The sequence below is a fragment of the Pseudophryne corroboree genome, chromosome 1 (assembly GCF_028390025.1).
Source record: "Pseudophryne corroboree isolate aPseCor3 chromosome 1, aPseCor3.hap2, whole genome shotgun sequence".
NCBI classification, from domain to species: Eukaryota; Metazoa; Chordata; class Amphibia; order Anura; family Myobatrachidae; genus Pseudophryne; species Pseudophryne corroboree.
The window spans coordinates 603,413,650-603,427,731 of NC_086444.1; the positions used below are offsets into that span (position 1 = coordinate 603,413,650).

Here is a 14,082-nt window from a genome sequence, read left to right on the forward strand (position 1 = left end):
CCACCTTCCACGTGAGAAATTTTAACTCCACGGTTTTGAGTGGCTCAAACCAGTGCGACTTCAGGAAACTCAACACCACGTTAAGATCCCAAGGTGCCACTGGAGGCACAAAAGGGGGCTGAATATGCAGCACTCCCTTTACAACGTCTGAACTTCAGGAAGAGAAGCCAGTTCTTTTTGAAAGAAAATGGATAGGACCGAAATCTGGACCTTAATGGAACCCAATTTCAGGCCCAAAGCCAATCCCGACTGTAGGAAGTGAATGAAACGGCCCAGCTGGAATTCCTCCGTAGGGGCATTCCTGGCCTCACACCAAGCAACATATTTTCGACATATACGGTGATAATGTTGAGCCGTCACATCCTTCCTAGCCTCTATCAGCGTAGGAATGACCTCATCCGGAATGCCTTTTTCTGCTAGGATCCGGCGTTCAACCGCCATGCCGTCAAACGCAGCCGCGGTAAGTCTTGGAACAGACAGGGCCCCTGTTGCACAAGTCCTGTCTTAGAGGCAGAAGCCACGGGTCCTCTGTGAGCATTTCTTGCAGATCTGGATACCAAGTCCTTCTTGGCCAATCCGGAACAAAGAGTATTGTTCTCACTCCTCTTTTCTTATGATTCTCAGCACCTTGGGTATGAGAGGAAGAGGAGGAAATACATAGACCGACGGGAACACCCACGGTGTCACTAGTGCGTCCACAGCTATCGCCTGAGGGTCTCTTGACCTGGCGCAATATCTCTGCAGCTTTTTGTTGAGGTGGGATGCCATCATGTCCACCTGTGGCAGTTCCCACCGACTTGCAATCTGCATGAAGACTTCTTGATGAAGTCCCCACTCTCCCGGGTGGAGGTCATGCCTGCTGAGGAAGTCTGCTTCCCAGTTGTCCACTCCCATAATGAACACTGCTGACAGTGCACTTACGTGATTCTCCGCCCAGCGAAGAATTCTGGTGGCTTCTACCATTGCCACCCTGCTCCTTGTGCCGCCTTGGCGGTTTACATGAGCCACTGCGGTGATATTGTCTGACTGAATCAGAACCGGTTGGTCGCGAAGCAGGGTCTCCGCTTGACTTAGGGCGTTGTATATGGCCCTTAGTTCCAGGATATTGATGTGAAGGCAAGTCTCCTGCCTTGACCACAGCCCTTGGAAATTTCTTCCCTGTGTGACTGCCCCCCACCCTCGGAGGCTTGCATCCGTGGTCACCAGGACCCAGTCCTGAATGTCGAATCTGCGACCTTCGAGAAGGTGAGCACTCTGCAGCCACCACAGGAGAGACACCCTGGCCCTGGGGGATAGGGTGATTAACCGATGCATCTGAAGATGTGATCCGGACCACTTGTCCAGTAAGTCCCATTGGAAGGTCCTCGCATGGAACCTGCCGAAGGGAATGGCCTCGTATGATGCCACCCTCCTTCCCAGGACTCGAGTGCAGTGATGCACTGACACCTGTTTTGGTTTTAATAGATTCCTGACCAGTGTCACGAGCTCCTGAGCTCTCTCTATCGGGAGATAAACCCTTTTCTGGTCTGTGTCTAGGATCATGCCTAGGAGAGGCAGATGAGCTGTAAGAACCAACTGCGACTTTGGAATATATAGAATCCAGCCGTGTTGCCGTTACACTTCCAGAGAAAGTGATACGCTGTTCAGCAACTGCTCTCTTGATCTCGCTTTTATGAGGAGATCGTCCAAGTACGTGATAATAGTGACACCTTGCTTCAGCAGGAGCACCATCATTTCCGCCATTACCTTGGTGAATATTCTCAAGGCCATGGAGAGACCAAACGGCAACGTCTGAAATTGGTAATGACAATCCCGTACCACAATTCTGTGGTACGCCTGATGAGGTGGATAAATGGGGACATGAAGGTATGCATCCTTTATGTCCTGAGTCACCATAACATCTCCCCCTTTCAGGCTTGCAATGACCGCTCTTAGCGATTCCATCTTGAACTTGAACCTTTTCAGGTATATGTTCAGGGATTTTAAATTCAATATGGGTCTGACCGAACCGTCTGGTTTCGGGACTACAACATGGTCGAATAATACCCCCCTCCTTGTTGAAGGAGGGGAACCTTGACCACCACCTGTTGAAGATACAATTTGTGAATTGCAGTTAACACTGTTTCCCTCTTGTGGGGGGAAGCCGGCAGGGCCGTCGGTGAGGGGGCATCTTCTCAAAGTCCAGCTTGTATCCCAGAGACACAATATCTATTGCCCAGGGATCTAACAGGGAGTGAACCCACTTGTGGCTGAACTTACGAAGGCGTGCCCCCACCGGGCCTAGCTCCGCCTGTGGAGCCCCAGCGACATGCGGTGGATTTTTGTAGAGGCCGGGGAGGACTTCTGTTCCTGGGAACTAGCTGTGTTGTGCAGCTTCTTTCCTCTGCCCCCGCCTCTGGCAAGAAAGGACGCACCTCGGACTTTCTGGTTTCTTTATTCGAAAGGCTGCATTTGATAATGTCGTGCTTTCCTAGGCTGTGCAGGAATAGAAGGCAAAATATCAGAATTACCAGCTATAGCTGTGGAGACCAGGTCCGAGAACCCTTCTCCACACAATCCTCAGCCTTCCATATGCCTCTTAAGTCAGCATCATCTGTCCATTGCATATTCTACAGGACACGTCAAGCAGAAATCGACATAGCTTTGACTCTAGGACCCAGTATACTCATGTCTCTTTGGGCATGTTTTATATATACATCTCTCTTAAGACAGCATCTTTCTATATATAGATATATATATCTATATGCATACTAGGGTCTCAATCTCTGCTGATAATGTACCTGTCCACGCTGCCACAGCGCTATAAACCCATGCCGACACAATCGCCGGTCTGAGTAGTGTACCAGAATGTGCACGCTATCTGCAGGATCCCTGAGAATAGCGGTTACGTCAGGGCTACCTTTTGGGCAAACGTGACACCCTAGGGGAAGATTCCCATCATATCCTGGCCCTAGTGTGGAAAGGATACTACCTGAGAATTCTTTGTGGGAAACTGCAGTCTCTTGTCTGGAGAGTCCCGCTCTTTTTCATCATGAGGAGGGAAATTTACCTCAGCTTTCTTCCCCTTAAACATGTGTACCCTTGTGTCAGGGACAGATGAGTCATCAGTGATATGCAAATCATCTTTTATTACAATAATCATATATTGAATACTTTTCTACCATTTTGGCTGTAACTTTGCATTATCATAGTCGACACTGGAGTCAAACTTCGTGTCGATATCAGTGTCTATTATTTTGGATAGTGAGCATTGAGAGACTCTAAAGGTCTCTGCGACATAGGGACAGACATGGGTAGATTTCCTATCTGTTATCTAATCTTTTGTGCAATAAATTCACCTTAGCACTTAATTACACATATCCAAACAGGTGTTGGCGTTGTCGACGGAAACACCCTCTCACACACATATTTGCTCCATCTCCTCCTTAGGGGAGCCTTTTACCTCAGACATGTCGACACACACGTACCGACACACCACACACTCAGGGAATGCTCATCTGAAGACAATTCCCCCATAAGGCCCTTTGGAGAGACAGAGAGAGAGTATGCCAGCACACACCCCAGCGCTATTAACCCAGGAATAACACAGTAACTTAATGTTAACCCAGTAGCTGCTGTTTATATTGATTTTTGCACCTAATTATGTGCCCCCCCTCTCTTTTTACCCTTTTCTACCGTGTAACTGCAGGGGAGAGACTGGGGAGCTTCCTCTCAGCGGTGCTGTGGAGAAAAAAACATGGCGCTGAGGAAAAACCCCACCCCCTCGACAGCAGGCTTCTGTCCCGCTTTCATGTACAATTTTGGCGGGGGCTCATACATATATACAGTGCCCAACTGTATATTATGCAAACTTTTGCCAAAGAGGTCTCTAATTGCTGCCCAGGGCGCCCCCCCCCCCTGCACCCTACAGTGACCAGAGTATGTGGGTGTAGTGTGGGAGCAATGGCGCACAGCTGCAGTGCTGTGCACTACCTCATATGAAGACTGGAGTCTTCTGCCGCCGATTTCGAAGTCTTCTTGCTTCTTTCACCCGGTTTCTGTCTTCCGGCTCTGCGAGGGGGGCGGCAGCGCGGCTCCGGGATCGGACGACAAATGGTGAGATCCTGTGTACGATCCCTCTGGAGCTAATGGTGTCCAGTAGCCTAAGAAGCAGGACCTAGCTTCAGAGAGTAGGGCTGCTTCTCTCCCCTCAGTCCCACGATGCAGGGAGCCTGTTGCCAGCAGATCTCCCTGAAAATAAAAAACCTAACAAAATACTTTCTTATAGCAAGCTCAGGAGAGCTCACTAAGTAGCACCCAGCTCGTCCGGGCACAGATTCAAACTGAGGTCTGGAGGAGGGACATAGAGGGAGGAGCCAGAGCACACCAGTATCCAAATTATTTCTTAAAGTGCCCTGTCTCCTGCAGAGCCAGTCTATTCCCCATGGTCCTTACGGAGTCCCCAGCATCCACTAGGACGTTAGAGAAAATAAAATACATTATTTATATATTTTAACATGAATCATTATAAATATGCACTCGTCTATCGCTACACGTGTGTATATATATATATATATATATATATATTATATATACACACACACACACACACAATGAACAGATCTCTATCTAGATCCCATCTGCATAGTTAGCAGGGAAGGAATATGGGGAGTTTAATACTCCTTAAACGTTAACATGCAGATGTGGATCTTTATATTTAATAGCACCATGTCTACTTCACTTACAAAAATTTGCTGTGGACATGAGCACTAGAGCAGCACCTGCCTCCTCAATTAGAACCTACTACTGTGGAGTTCAACATAATAGTGGACATATTTTGCACAGTATAAAAGACTCAAGATATTGCAAGTGTACAATTCTGCTTTACACATCACTTCTGACACTATGTACAATAGTGATTTCAGTCCCCTTGTAACATTACTTAACTGCTCAGAGCCAACCTAGCTTAAGTCAAGGCAGTACAAACAAGTTTGATAAAATGTGGAAAGGATTCACAAGCATAATAAAACATATTACTGGCCGGAGGCCGATTTTTCAGCGCAGAATAAGCCATAACAAGGACAAACGGCACCAACATAAAAATCAGTACTAGGGGACTTGTAACACTCCAGCTGCCAAGGAACTACACATTACAGAATGCCCTGCCAGGGTGTTACTGGTAAATGATAAAACTGTGGCAGTGCTGGAATGTATACTCCCACAGCAGCTGGAGTGCTACATGTACCTTCTCTTGTTATAGGGATGCTGCCACTTCCATCACAAATAAGGCAAGTGGTCTAGGGACAGTCAAACACCACCTCCGTTCCATCCAACCCAGGCAAATAGACTACGTTCCTTCAACTTGGCCTAGTACTGCAATATGGGCCTGGCTCAAAAACAGTCATGGCAGATGACCCACGACTTTTTGTTGTGATCTCCCAAGTGAATTAACAGGACCTGTCAGGTCTGGAAGCATGAACAGACCCAAAGTGTAAAGCCATCAATAATGCATCACCAAACTGGAAAGCAGCCCTCTAATGGGCCCTACACACTGCACGATTTTAGTGAAAGATATGACCGAGATACCATTCATATCTTTGAGTGTGGAGGCACCAGCGATGAATGATGTGCGGCCCTGCGCTCGTTCATCGCTGGTACCCCATCACCTGTGCATGCAGGCCAATATAGACAATATTGTCCATATTTGCCTGCCCTTCTATGGAGCCGGGTGACGGGGAGAGTGAAGAAACTTCACTCCCCCCGTTACCGGGTCGCCCGTATCCACCGCCGAGCTGCCCGACAGCGGATCGCTCAATGTGTAGGGACCATTACTTGGCACCTGGTGCCTACAGAAAATCTTGTGAAATGGCACTTGTTTTTAGCAACTTAAAATGGATCTTTGCACTCATTACTTGCTTTCCCTTAAGACAGAAAACACAACATTCTGCTATGTTTTTGTTTTTTTATTTCGAGAAAGATTCTAAGCTGAATGACTACTTTTCTGCTTAGTGTACTTCCATTTCTACCTGCAAATGGATGTGCCCCAGCAATGGTCTTTCAATCAGTATTACCAGAAAAGCAGTGTACCTGTATGTAGCCCTGAGGTACCAAAAAAAAAAAAAAAAAAAAATAATGTATATCTATCTCCCCCTCACACACTGGTGTCTATAAACCATTTAGAAGTGCATAAATAAAGTTGATTCAGTGCAGATGAGGCCATTGACACACAGATTGCACTAGAAGAGCCCACAGAACCTCAAAACAAGGAGTAGATTCCTCAGAAACATGTATTTGGAAATTACATGTTTGGAGAACAATATTGTAAATTTGTAAGACACAAATACAAACAGATTAGACATTGCAGATTTTATAACCAAAAAAAAAAAAAATTAAGGAAGGGGGGTGTGGGGGAATTTCACACGAAACAAAGACACAAACAAAAACCATTACTGGCTTTTGTGACACTACATCCATACAACAGCCTGAAGAAACAGAAACTGAGGAGAAATTGTATGCATCAGCCCACATCATTGCTGCCATCTAGCTTGACAGAATCATCATTAGCCCACTCTACCACTTAATGTTAACATTGAAATCAGTGTCAGTTTCAGGTCAGCAGCAACAAAAGAGGAGAGTGGGCCCAAGCTCAGCCTCTCTCAGTTGTAGTGCTGCAGAATGTTAGTGATTTGCACATCTTCCTGCAACACCCACAAGTGGGGGAGAAGCACACTAACCATTCTCACGCACAGACTGCCAGGAAACATACCTGGTGCACGCAGAGAGTACGTCACAGTGAGAAAGCAAATTCCCTGCACAGAGCAAGAACCAAAATAGCAGGGCAGGGAGAAACACTAGGAGGAACATACCCATGTGTACCAATACTGCATATAGAATTCCCCCAACATTAGCACATAGCTCCAAAAACATTTAATTTAAGGGGGGGGGACAAAACAAAAAAGTTTCACAAAAAAAAAAAAAAAAAAAAGTGTCCTAAACTGTTGATCAGGGGGCAAGGAATAAAAAAAAAAAAAAAAAAAAGTCTGACGTGAGGTAAATATGATAGAGAGCTTAAACAGCACAGTGCTGCCTCCCTCCCTGCTACTGTCCCCACTTCATGGTTATTAAAGGGGCAAGGATGGATGGGAGGCACAGCATGCAGAATAGGTCCCACCCCAAAACCAGTCAGAGGATGTACAGAAGCCCACAGCATAGTACATTGATGCTACATATGACAATAACGGTGATGATTACAAATGAAGTATTGTAGATAAGTCCCTGGTTGTCCTTGACCCAGGTAAATTCCAAGTACAAAGTTCTATAGAGGCAGATGCACCCTGAACAGCAGCATATCTGAGGTTCTGTCCCAGAGCAGGTGTGTTAAGTATTCCCAGGCTCTGAAATGTTCCCATCTGTGCATTCATGTGTTGTGGAATTGATCCAGGAGTGGGGGAGGTGGGAGGAGGGGGACGCCATCTCCAGGAACAAGAGTGTGCCTTATTGCTTTCACACTCCAATGCAAGGGTACAGTTTAAACCTGTAACACTCATGAAAGCGTTTAAGGCAGACAGTTATTTTATTGTCATTCAAGTCTAAGATTTTTTTTTAGTTGTTTATTTTATATTTGTTTTTAAGGTTGACCATTTTTTTGTGTTTGTTGGTAAATCACATCTTCATTAAGATACTAGTCTTAGTTTCCCAGCTACATACACAGCAATCAAAGCAGTTCTTTCCTGGACCAAAATACAAAAAAAAAAAAGTAAAAATAAAAATGTATGATGCTGTAGTATATGCCTCATGCCACCACAAACTCAGAGTTAAGTTCAGCCTTGACATCTGGTTTCCATAGAGAATCCTCAAAGTCCATGTCAAGGGCACCCTCTCCACTAGTTGTACTGCTGTTACTGCTGGTCCGACTGGACTTTCTAGTAGGAAGCCACTGATATGGAGCCCTAGAGTCCCTCCGTGCCTTCCGGCGCAGTCTCTTCTGATGCATGAGCAACTGCAGTCTTTCCACTTTACAGCGAGTTGCCCTGTTTTCTGTCTGCCGCAAGCGATCACCTGTAAACAGAGTTATGACATTTGAATACACTATAAGGCAACATATTAACCAAACTTCTATGCACCTTGAGAATACATGCATTCAGTGGTCCTGTAAGATAATGGCAAATACTTGATACAAAGGGATGCACTGCGCCTAGTAAATGAGGAATAGCAATTTATTTTTATTTATTTTTTAATAAGCAGATACTGCAGAAACAAATTGAGAGGAGAGCTTGTTTGTGCTTGGCGGCCATACCCCCTTTGTGTACACATTCAGCTTTGCCAATCAGGATAAGAACGCAATAGGTGCAATGTGCTGAAATAGTTAAAACAGCCTGTGGACTATCAGCTGCACACAGGCATTGAATATTTTATCACGAAGCTCCCACAGCTTCCTGCTGTATAATGGGATCTGCTCACCCCTCCCACACTCAGTCGCTCTTTGTTCTCCAACATAAAACACACAGAATGAAACCGGCCAGATGCATCAGGCCCTCCCCCCTCTCACCCACACCCTCCATGAAGGAGGTGGGAGGTACTTCTTTCTGGGGTCTGTCTACAAATACACTGGCTGCAGGAGTCAAATTGTGAGAATGTCTGGCTGTATACTGTGCACAATCTTCCCAGGGATTGCCAGCTATGTTGTCTTATTAAATACACTGCCCCTAGGAAACAGCCAACCCACTCTATTTGTACTCCCCCACAAATCCTGTGTAAGCACACATTCCTCTCCCTACTGCACACAGACTCCACATAGAAATGGGAAAATAAAAAATGAACATGTCTGCATCAGCATACCTGCAATATGTACACGTGTTTGACTTTGCCTTCTTTCAAATCTGTTGCAGGCTGTGGTTGGGTGAGAAGAGGTGGGCAATACAGGTTTAATCTTCTAAATACACCTAGACACTATGGTTGGGGGTTGGAAGTGGCATTGTGAGGATTTTATTCTGTTAAGCCTTTGGCTAGCTCCCTCCCCATCTGCAGCCCACTAGACAAACAAAGGCAACTGGCCACCACCCTCACGAAGAGGGAGAAGTAAGATGACCCATTCAGTACTAATCAGACCACAGCTCAGGTTCCCAAATTCACATAGACATTCTACTTACCAGTAGGTTTGCACTGGCGAGCTTGGGGCTGGGAATGTCCTGCTGGGTGGTTTGTCTGCTGGGTATCACTATTTTTGGGTGAGGTAGCCTTGGCATTCCTGGTCTGTGATGCGCACTGGGTGTGGCAGCGGAGTGTGGTGAGTGAGGGTGGCATACCCTGGTAGTGGCGAGTGGCACTCAGTAGGTCATTAAGGATTTGCAGAATTGTCCCAATGTCACGGCGAGGACGTCCTGTACTGTCCTGGCAGTGGGGATGCAAAGTGCCTGCAGAGTGGAAGTAGTATGAAGTTGAACATAAACCGCACAAGACGCCTAACCATACTGCATGAAGAACGCATTTCTTTGTCACTATAACACACTGGAATTCCATCCTAATCAGCCAAACAGTCAACCACTCCAAGAAAGGTTACCTCCTCAAATATTCTACAATTTCCAGAGCAATCCTCTCAACTGCACTTACTGTTCCACAGAACCAGGAAAAATTTCACTTTTTAACTTTCTAAACTCTGACCAACCCACTGCTGCAGCGCCCAGTCATTCAGCACTAAGCAGTTTGTTACCCACTGTAGCTTAGGGCATTGGTAGATGCTAGAATCAAGTGGGCTAAGGGACCTTTTCCGTAAGGGGGAGGAGTTACGACGCAAGGGGGAGGAGCTAGGCCAGCGGGATAGTTCCTCTACTATCCACGCCACCAACTATTACCTTTAGTAATTAGGTGGTGAGCGAAGCGGAGCGAGCCACCGTGCCCGAAGCGTGGCGAGCGTACTTTTCGGGTACCCTGTTCGCCCATAGCTCCTCCCCCTGGTGACGTAGCTCCTCCCCTCAATACGTCACAAGGTCCCTTCAGCCCCTCCAATATAGAACCAACCTTAGGGCATTCCATGAAACCTCACTGCTTATATTAACCTACAGACTCTGCAGATACTTTAGTACCATTCATAGGTTCCTATTGCAACTAACAGTAGGTTAGCTCTAACATAGGGACTTAATAGAATGGATAAAACATAGGAACTTCATAGAATGTATTACTGAGCATCGATTACAAGAAAAAGAAAATTGAGCTACAACACTGCCCCCTATTTTCCAGAGTAAGGAATAGCATACCAAAAAAACCACTTGCACTACTGCACATTTCAAAGAAGTAGAAAGACTGTTTAAACATGTTAAGTTAGCTCTAAATGCGTGCTGCATTCATATCATTTTCACATAAGAAAAAAAAAAAAAAAAGAAAATGAACAGCTACGAGTGGGCCAGACTAGGCTAAAAGGAACAAGTTATCACATTTTAAACAGTGGAATACTGTTAGGAAACTGACCTGAAAAAGTCCCTGAGAAGACACCAGGAGCATGGTTGACAAAACTTTCTATAATGGCACCAGGCTTGCGCTGTCGACCCGACTGGGAAGTACTGGCATCTTCACTATTCCGACTGCTGCTACTGCATTCTACCTGCTAGGAGAGAATGAAAAAAAAAAAGTAAGTCCATATCAAACTGCAAATAGACCTATTATTCCATTAAAGTTTGATCTGGACATCAAACTGGGCCAGTGTACTCACCTCTGTATGGGGTGATGTAGACACACCCTCTCCATGCGAGCGGAAGACGCTAGGGGTAAGGGAAGAGTGAGGGGCATTGCAATGTGTGGAAGCAGCGGGCACCGACACAGGCGGAGGAGGAGAACTCTGTGAGCAAGCAGCCAGTCGGGTAAGCGCAGGTGTGGTGCTTGTATGCAGGGTACGGAAGTGGGGAGCTGCATTGTGCTCAGTCCCTCTGGTGATCAGATGGCGGTGCTGAAGGTGAGACCCCCCGGCTTGCTGGGCAGCCAACTGAAGCTGTACAAACATCATGTGATCCCCAACACGAAGTGCCAGAGTAAGGGGAGAGCGTCCAGATAAAAAATCATTCACCTAAGAAAAACAAGATAATATACAATAACCGCTTTATATATCTAGCACTATATAAAATGATACAAACCCCACAAAGCACTACCAAACCTACATATGAAATGTCCATCTAGGCACATACAAAATGACACAAAAGACTTATTAGCATACATCCATTTTAACACTGAGCCCCACTTCAGGTAACTGCTGCTGAATTTAACATAACGTAATTTGTTCTATAATCGGTTACCAAACATTTCAGAGCTACAGAATACAGGGACATTCACACTATCCTCTTATCTGGCCATCACCATACATTCATCACAAATTAAAATGTGGCTAATGGACCAGGTTAACTGAAATTGTGATCAAGAGCCTACAATCTGAAACCATCCAAAAATGGAGAAAAAAACAAGCTACACAGAACAAGCATGCCATCACGACTCAATCATACAAGCAGTCATGAATTCAGCACCCCTCCCCCACATCACGACTCCCCCACCCCCGCATCACTGGACAAAGAGCAGAACATTAACCCTGCAAGAACTGGAGACAATACATAAACACTGCATATATGACCAGTACAGCATGTACTCTTCTGCATATATACATGAACAGGCTACTCTCCCAGTTTTATCAGACTGCTCTCTCTGACTCACCCCCTTCCAGCCCACGCCTGCAGGAACAGCTAAAAATAGCAGCGTCCAGCACGCAACTAGGAGGAGAACAAGGCCATGGGAGGGGGCTGAGGGGACTCGGGTACAGAAATGGTAAAGATTTGCAAGGTGGGAAGCAAAAAGGTAGGTCCATAATGCAAGGAGAAGAACCCCCACACACAAAAGTAAGAAGAGTAGGCAGTATATATATAAAAAAATAAAAAGGGGGAAGCTAAAGCAGCGGGCATTAAGAGGTTTTAAGCTGTACAATGAGAGGTGCCACAAGTAGTGATTGCAGTAGTGTGTTGCAACAAGGAAATGCCAGCACAGGATGGAAGTTAAGCAGAGTCTCAAGAAAATAAAAGAAAATAGACACCAGACAAAATATGGCAATATATAAAAAAAAAAAAAAAAACACACCTTCCCCCCCACCTTATAGTCTAAAACCTTGAGATATTAAGCATTAACTAAATACACCCTCCACACCATCTGATTAGCAACCCGTATGTTTGTCAGTAGGACAGGCATGATCTGCGTCAGAGTACATAGCGACACCACACAAAATGCAGTGACTTCCCCTTGCCCTCCCCCACAATACAGTGTTGTAGCTATTCACCTGCGTCTCTGTCAGACTCTCTAGGGCCTGCATCACTGACTGCTCCGGGCGGGACATCTGGGACTGTGGGGAGAAACAGGAGGGAGAGTCATCAATATACAGTACTATGTCTAAACAATCTCCTGCATTAATCTGATCCATACACTGACCATGAGTCCAGCCTCAACAGTAGGTAGGAGGGTCAGCCGGCTTCCGTCTGAAACTCCCAGATCCAGCAGCTTTCCAGAGCTTAAACGTCTAAAGTGAGAAGGGAGATAGAAGTGAGACAGACATTCCAGAGGAAATAACTTGCCGGCACCCCCCACAGCAGACAAGAGACCACCCTCTACTTGGCTGACTTACTGGTTCTCTTTGAACCTTCCATCATGTTTCGGCTATTCTTGGCAATGAATGGGTTATGACTAGGCCACTTTGGAAGTGCCAGAGTGGTGATGGGGGAAGGTGGGGTGAGAAGTTATGGTGATGTCATCACTTCTAGAGCCTCCCTGAATTACTTACTGGAAGAGGGGGTAGCTGGGGCCAACCTGGGGAGCAGACAACAGATTCCACTCCCTAATAACCAATAGCTACAGCTTAAGACTAAACTGACTAAGGATGAGAAACATAGGGCTCCCCAGAACCCCATTAATCCTTATTAATGCTACACAGTATTCAGAATATCCCCAAATGTTAGAAAGGCGCATCATAATGTTGTTAAGTATATGTATGCATAGGGGCAAATAAAAAATATAAGTTAAATAAATAATAGCCGACAGTATAGACTAAAGCCCGGCACATAACTATAGTACGAGATACACACAGGCCCGCAGGGGGCATGGGAGCAATGCGACCTATACAGGCACATTAGCAGATGGGGGGGTGGGAAGGTGTGTGCTGGGGGGTGTATGGACAGCTGTACACTAGGACAGACAGATACAAGGGGGGGTCACACGCACTGAGCAGGAAGGAAGCAGCCATTGTAGGTTTCATTAGACAAAGACCCACCGCCCCGGCATGCGGAACAAAGGACGGAAACACCGGGGGACCCGCACACGCCCGTGGCAGGAGGGGGAATCACACGTCCACACAAAGCCCATCACTCTGGCCGGAGCGCCCCCTCCCCCCGCCCCAAAACAGCCCAAGCCCGGCGCTGTCCGGCCGGGGAACCCAGCACGGGGGACAATGTACCCAGGCACCGTTGCCACTCACGTCTCCCGGTGCAGTAGGGTGAGCCGCTCCTTGGGCACCTTGAGCCGCTGAGAGATCCGCCGCTTCAGTCCGTCCACCGTCTCCTCGGCCGGCACATGAAGCTCATAGCGGGTGCCCGTTGTGCTTTGGATGTTCAGGTTCATGAGCGGCTCTCGGGCTCCGTTCATGCAGCTCCGGGTGCTGGGCTGCTGCTCCATCCGGGGATCGGTCGCCGGCTCCGGTCTCTGCAGCTCCGGCGTAAAACTAACACACAAAGTTACATGGGCTCCCCCTCCAGAGAAGAGGCGACCGACGCCGCCTCCCAGCCAATCGCAGCGCGTTCTCACCTCCCCCCACGTGGCGGCTACGGGACGCCTACTTCATGACCTACAACCAATGTCCGCTCAGCGTCAGACGGTGCCACCTACTCACCCCGCCCATTCTAACGGTCACCACTCCCTCACGGCCATTCATAATAAATTGGATTTAAAACAAAGAGACGGGTCACGGGAGACGCAGAACCAGGCGTCGGGTGACATGGAGCGCGGGGGGTTACACTGAGAGGAGGTCCCTAAGATGTAATAAAAAAACAAAAAAAGGCTTCATAGTCACACATACACACCACTGCAGGA

The 14,082-nt window shown here is 46.9% G+C and overlaps 1 protein-coding gene across 2 annotated transcripts; it reads right to left on the reverse strand.

The window, feature by feature from the left end:
- Positions 1-5,927: 5,927 nt before the first annotated feature.
- MIDN (midnolin) lies at positions 5,928-13,846 on the reverse strand. 2 transcript variants are annotated; one of them, XM_063914345.1, is made up of 8 exons: positions 13,472-13,846; positions 12,433-12,520; positions 12,284-12,346; positions 10,685-11,035; positions 10,444-10,576; positions 9,129-9,392; positions 8,818-8,868; positions 5,928-8,037 (listed from the first exon to the last, which is right to left on the reverse strand). In XM_063914345.1, the coding sequence occupies exons 1-8, from the start codon at positions 13,666-13,668 to the stop codon at positions 7,772-7,774; spliced, it is 1,413 nt and encodes a 470-aa protein (XP_063770415.1). In that variant the 5' UTR covers positions 13,669-13,846; the 3' UTR covers positions 5,928-7,771. The 2 variants fall into 2 exon arrangements, with proteins under 2 accessions (XP_063770415.1, XP_063770414.1); XM_063914344.1 differs by having other exon boundaries at positions 10,444-10,579; positions 13,472-13,844.
- Between the last annotated feature and the right edge of the window lie 236 nt (positions 13,847-14,082).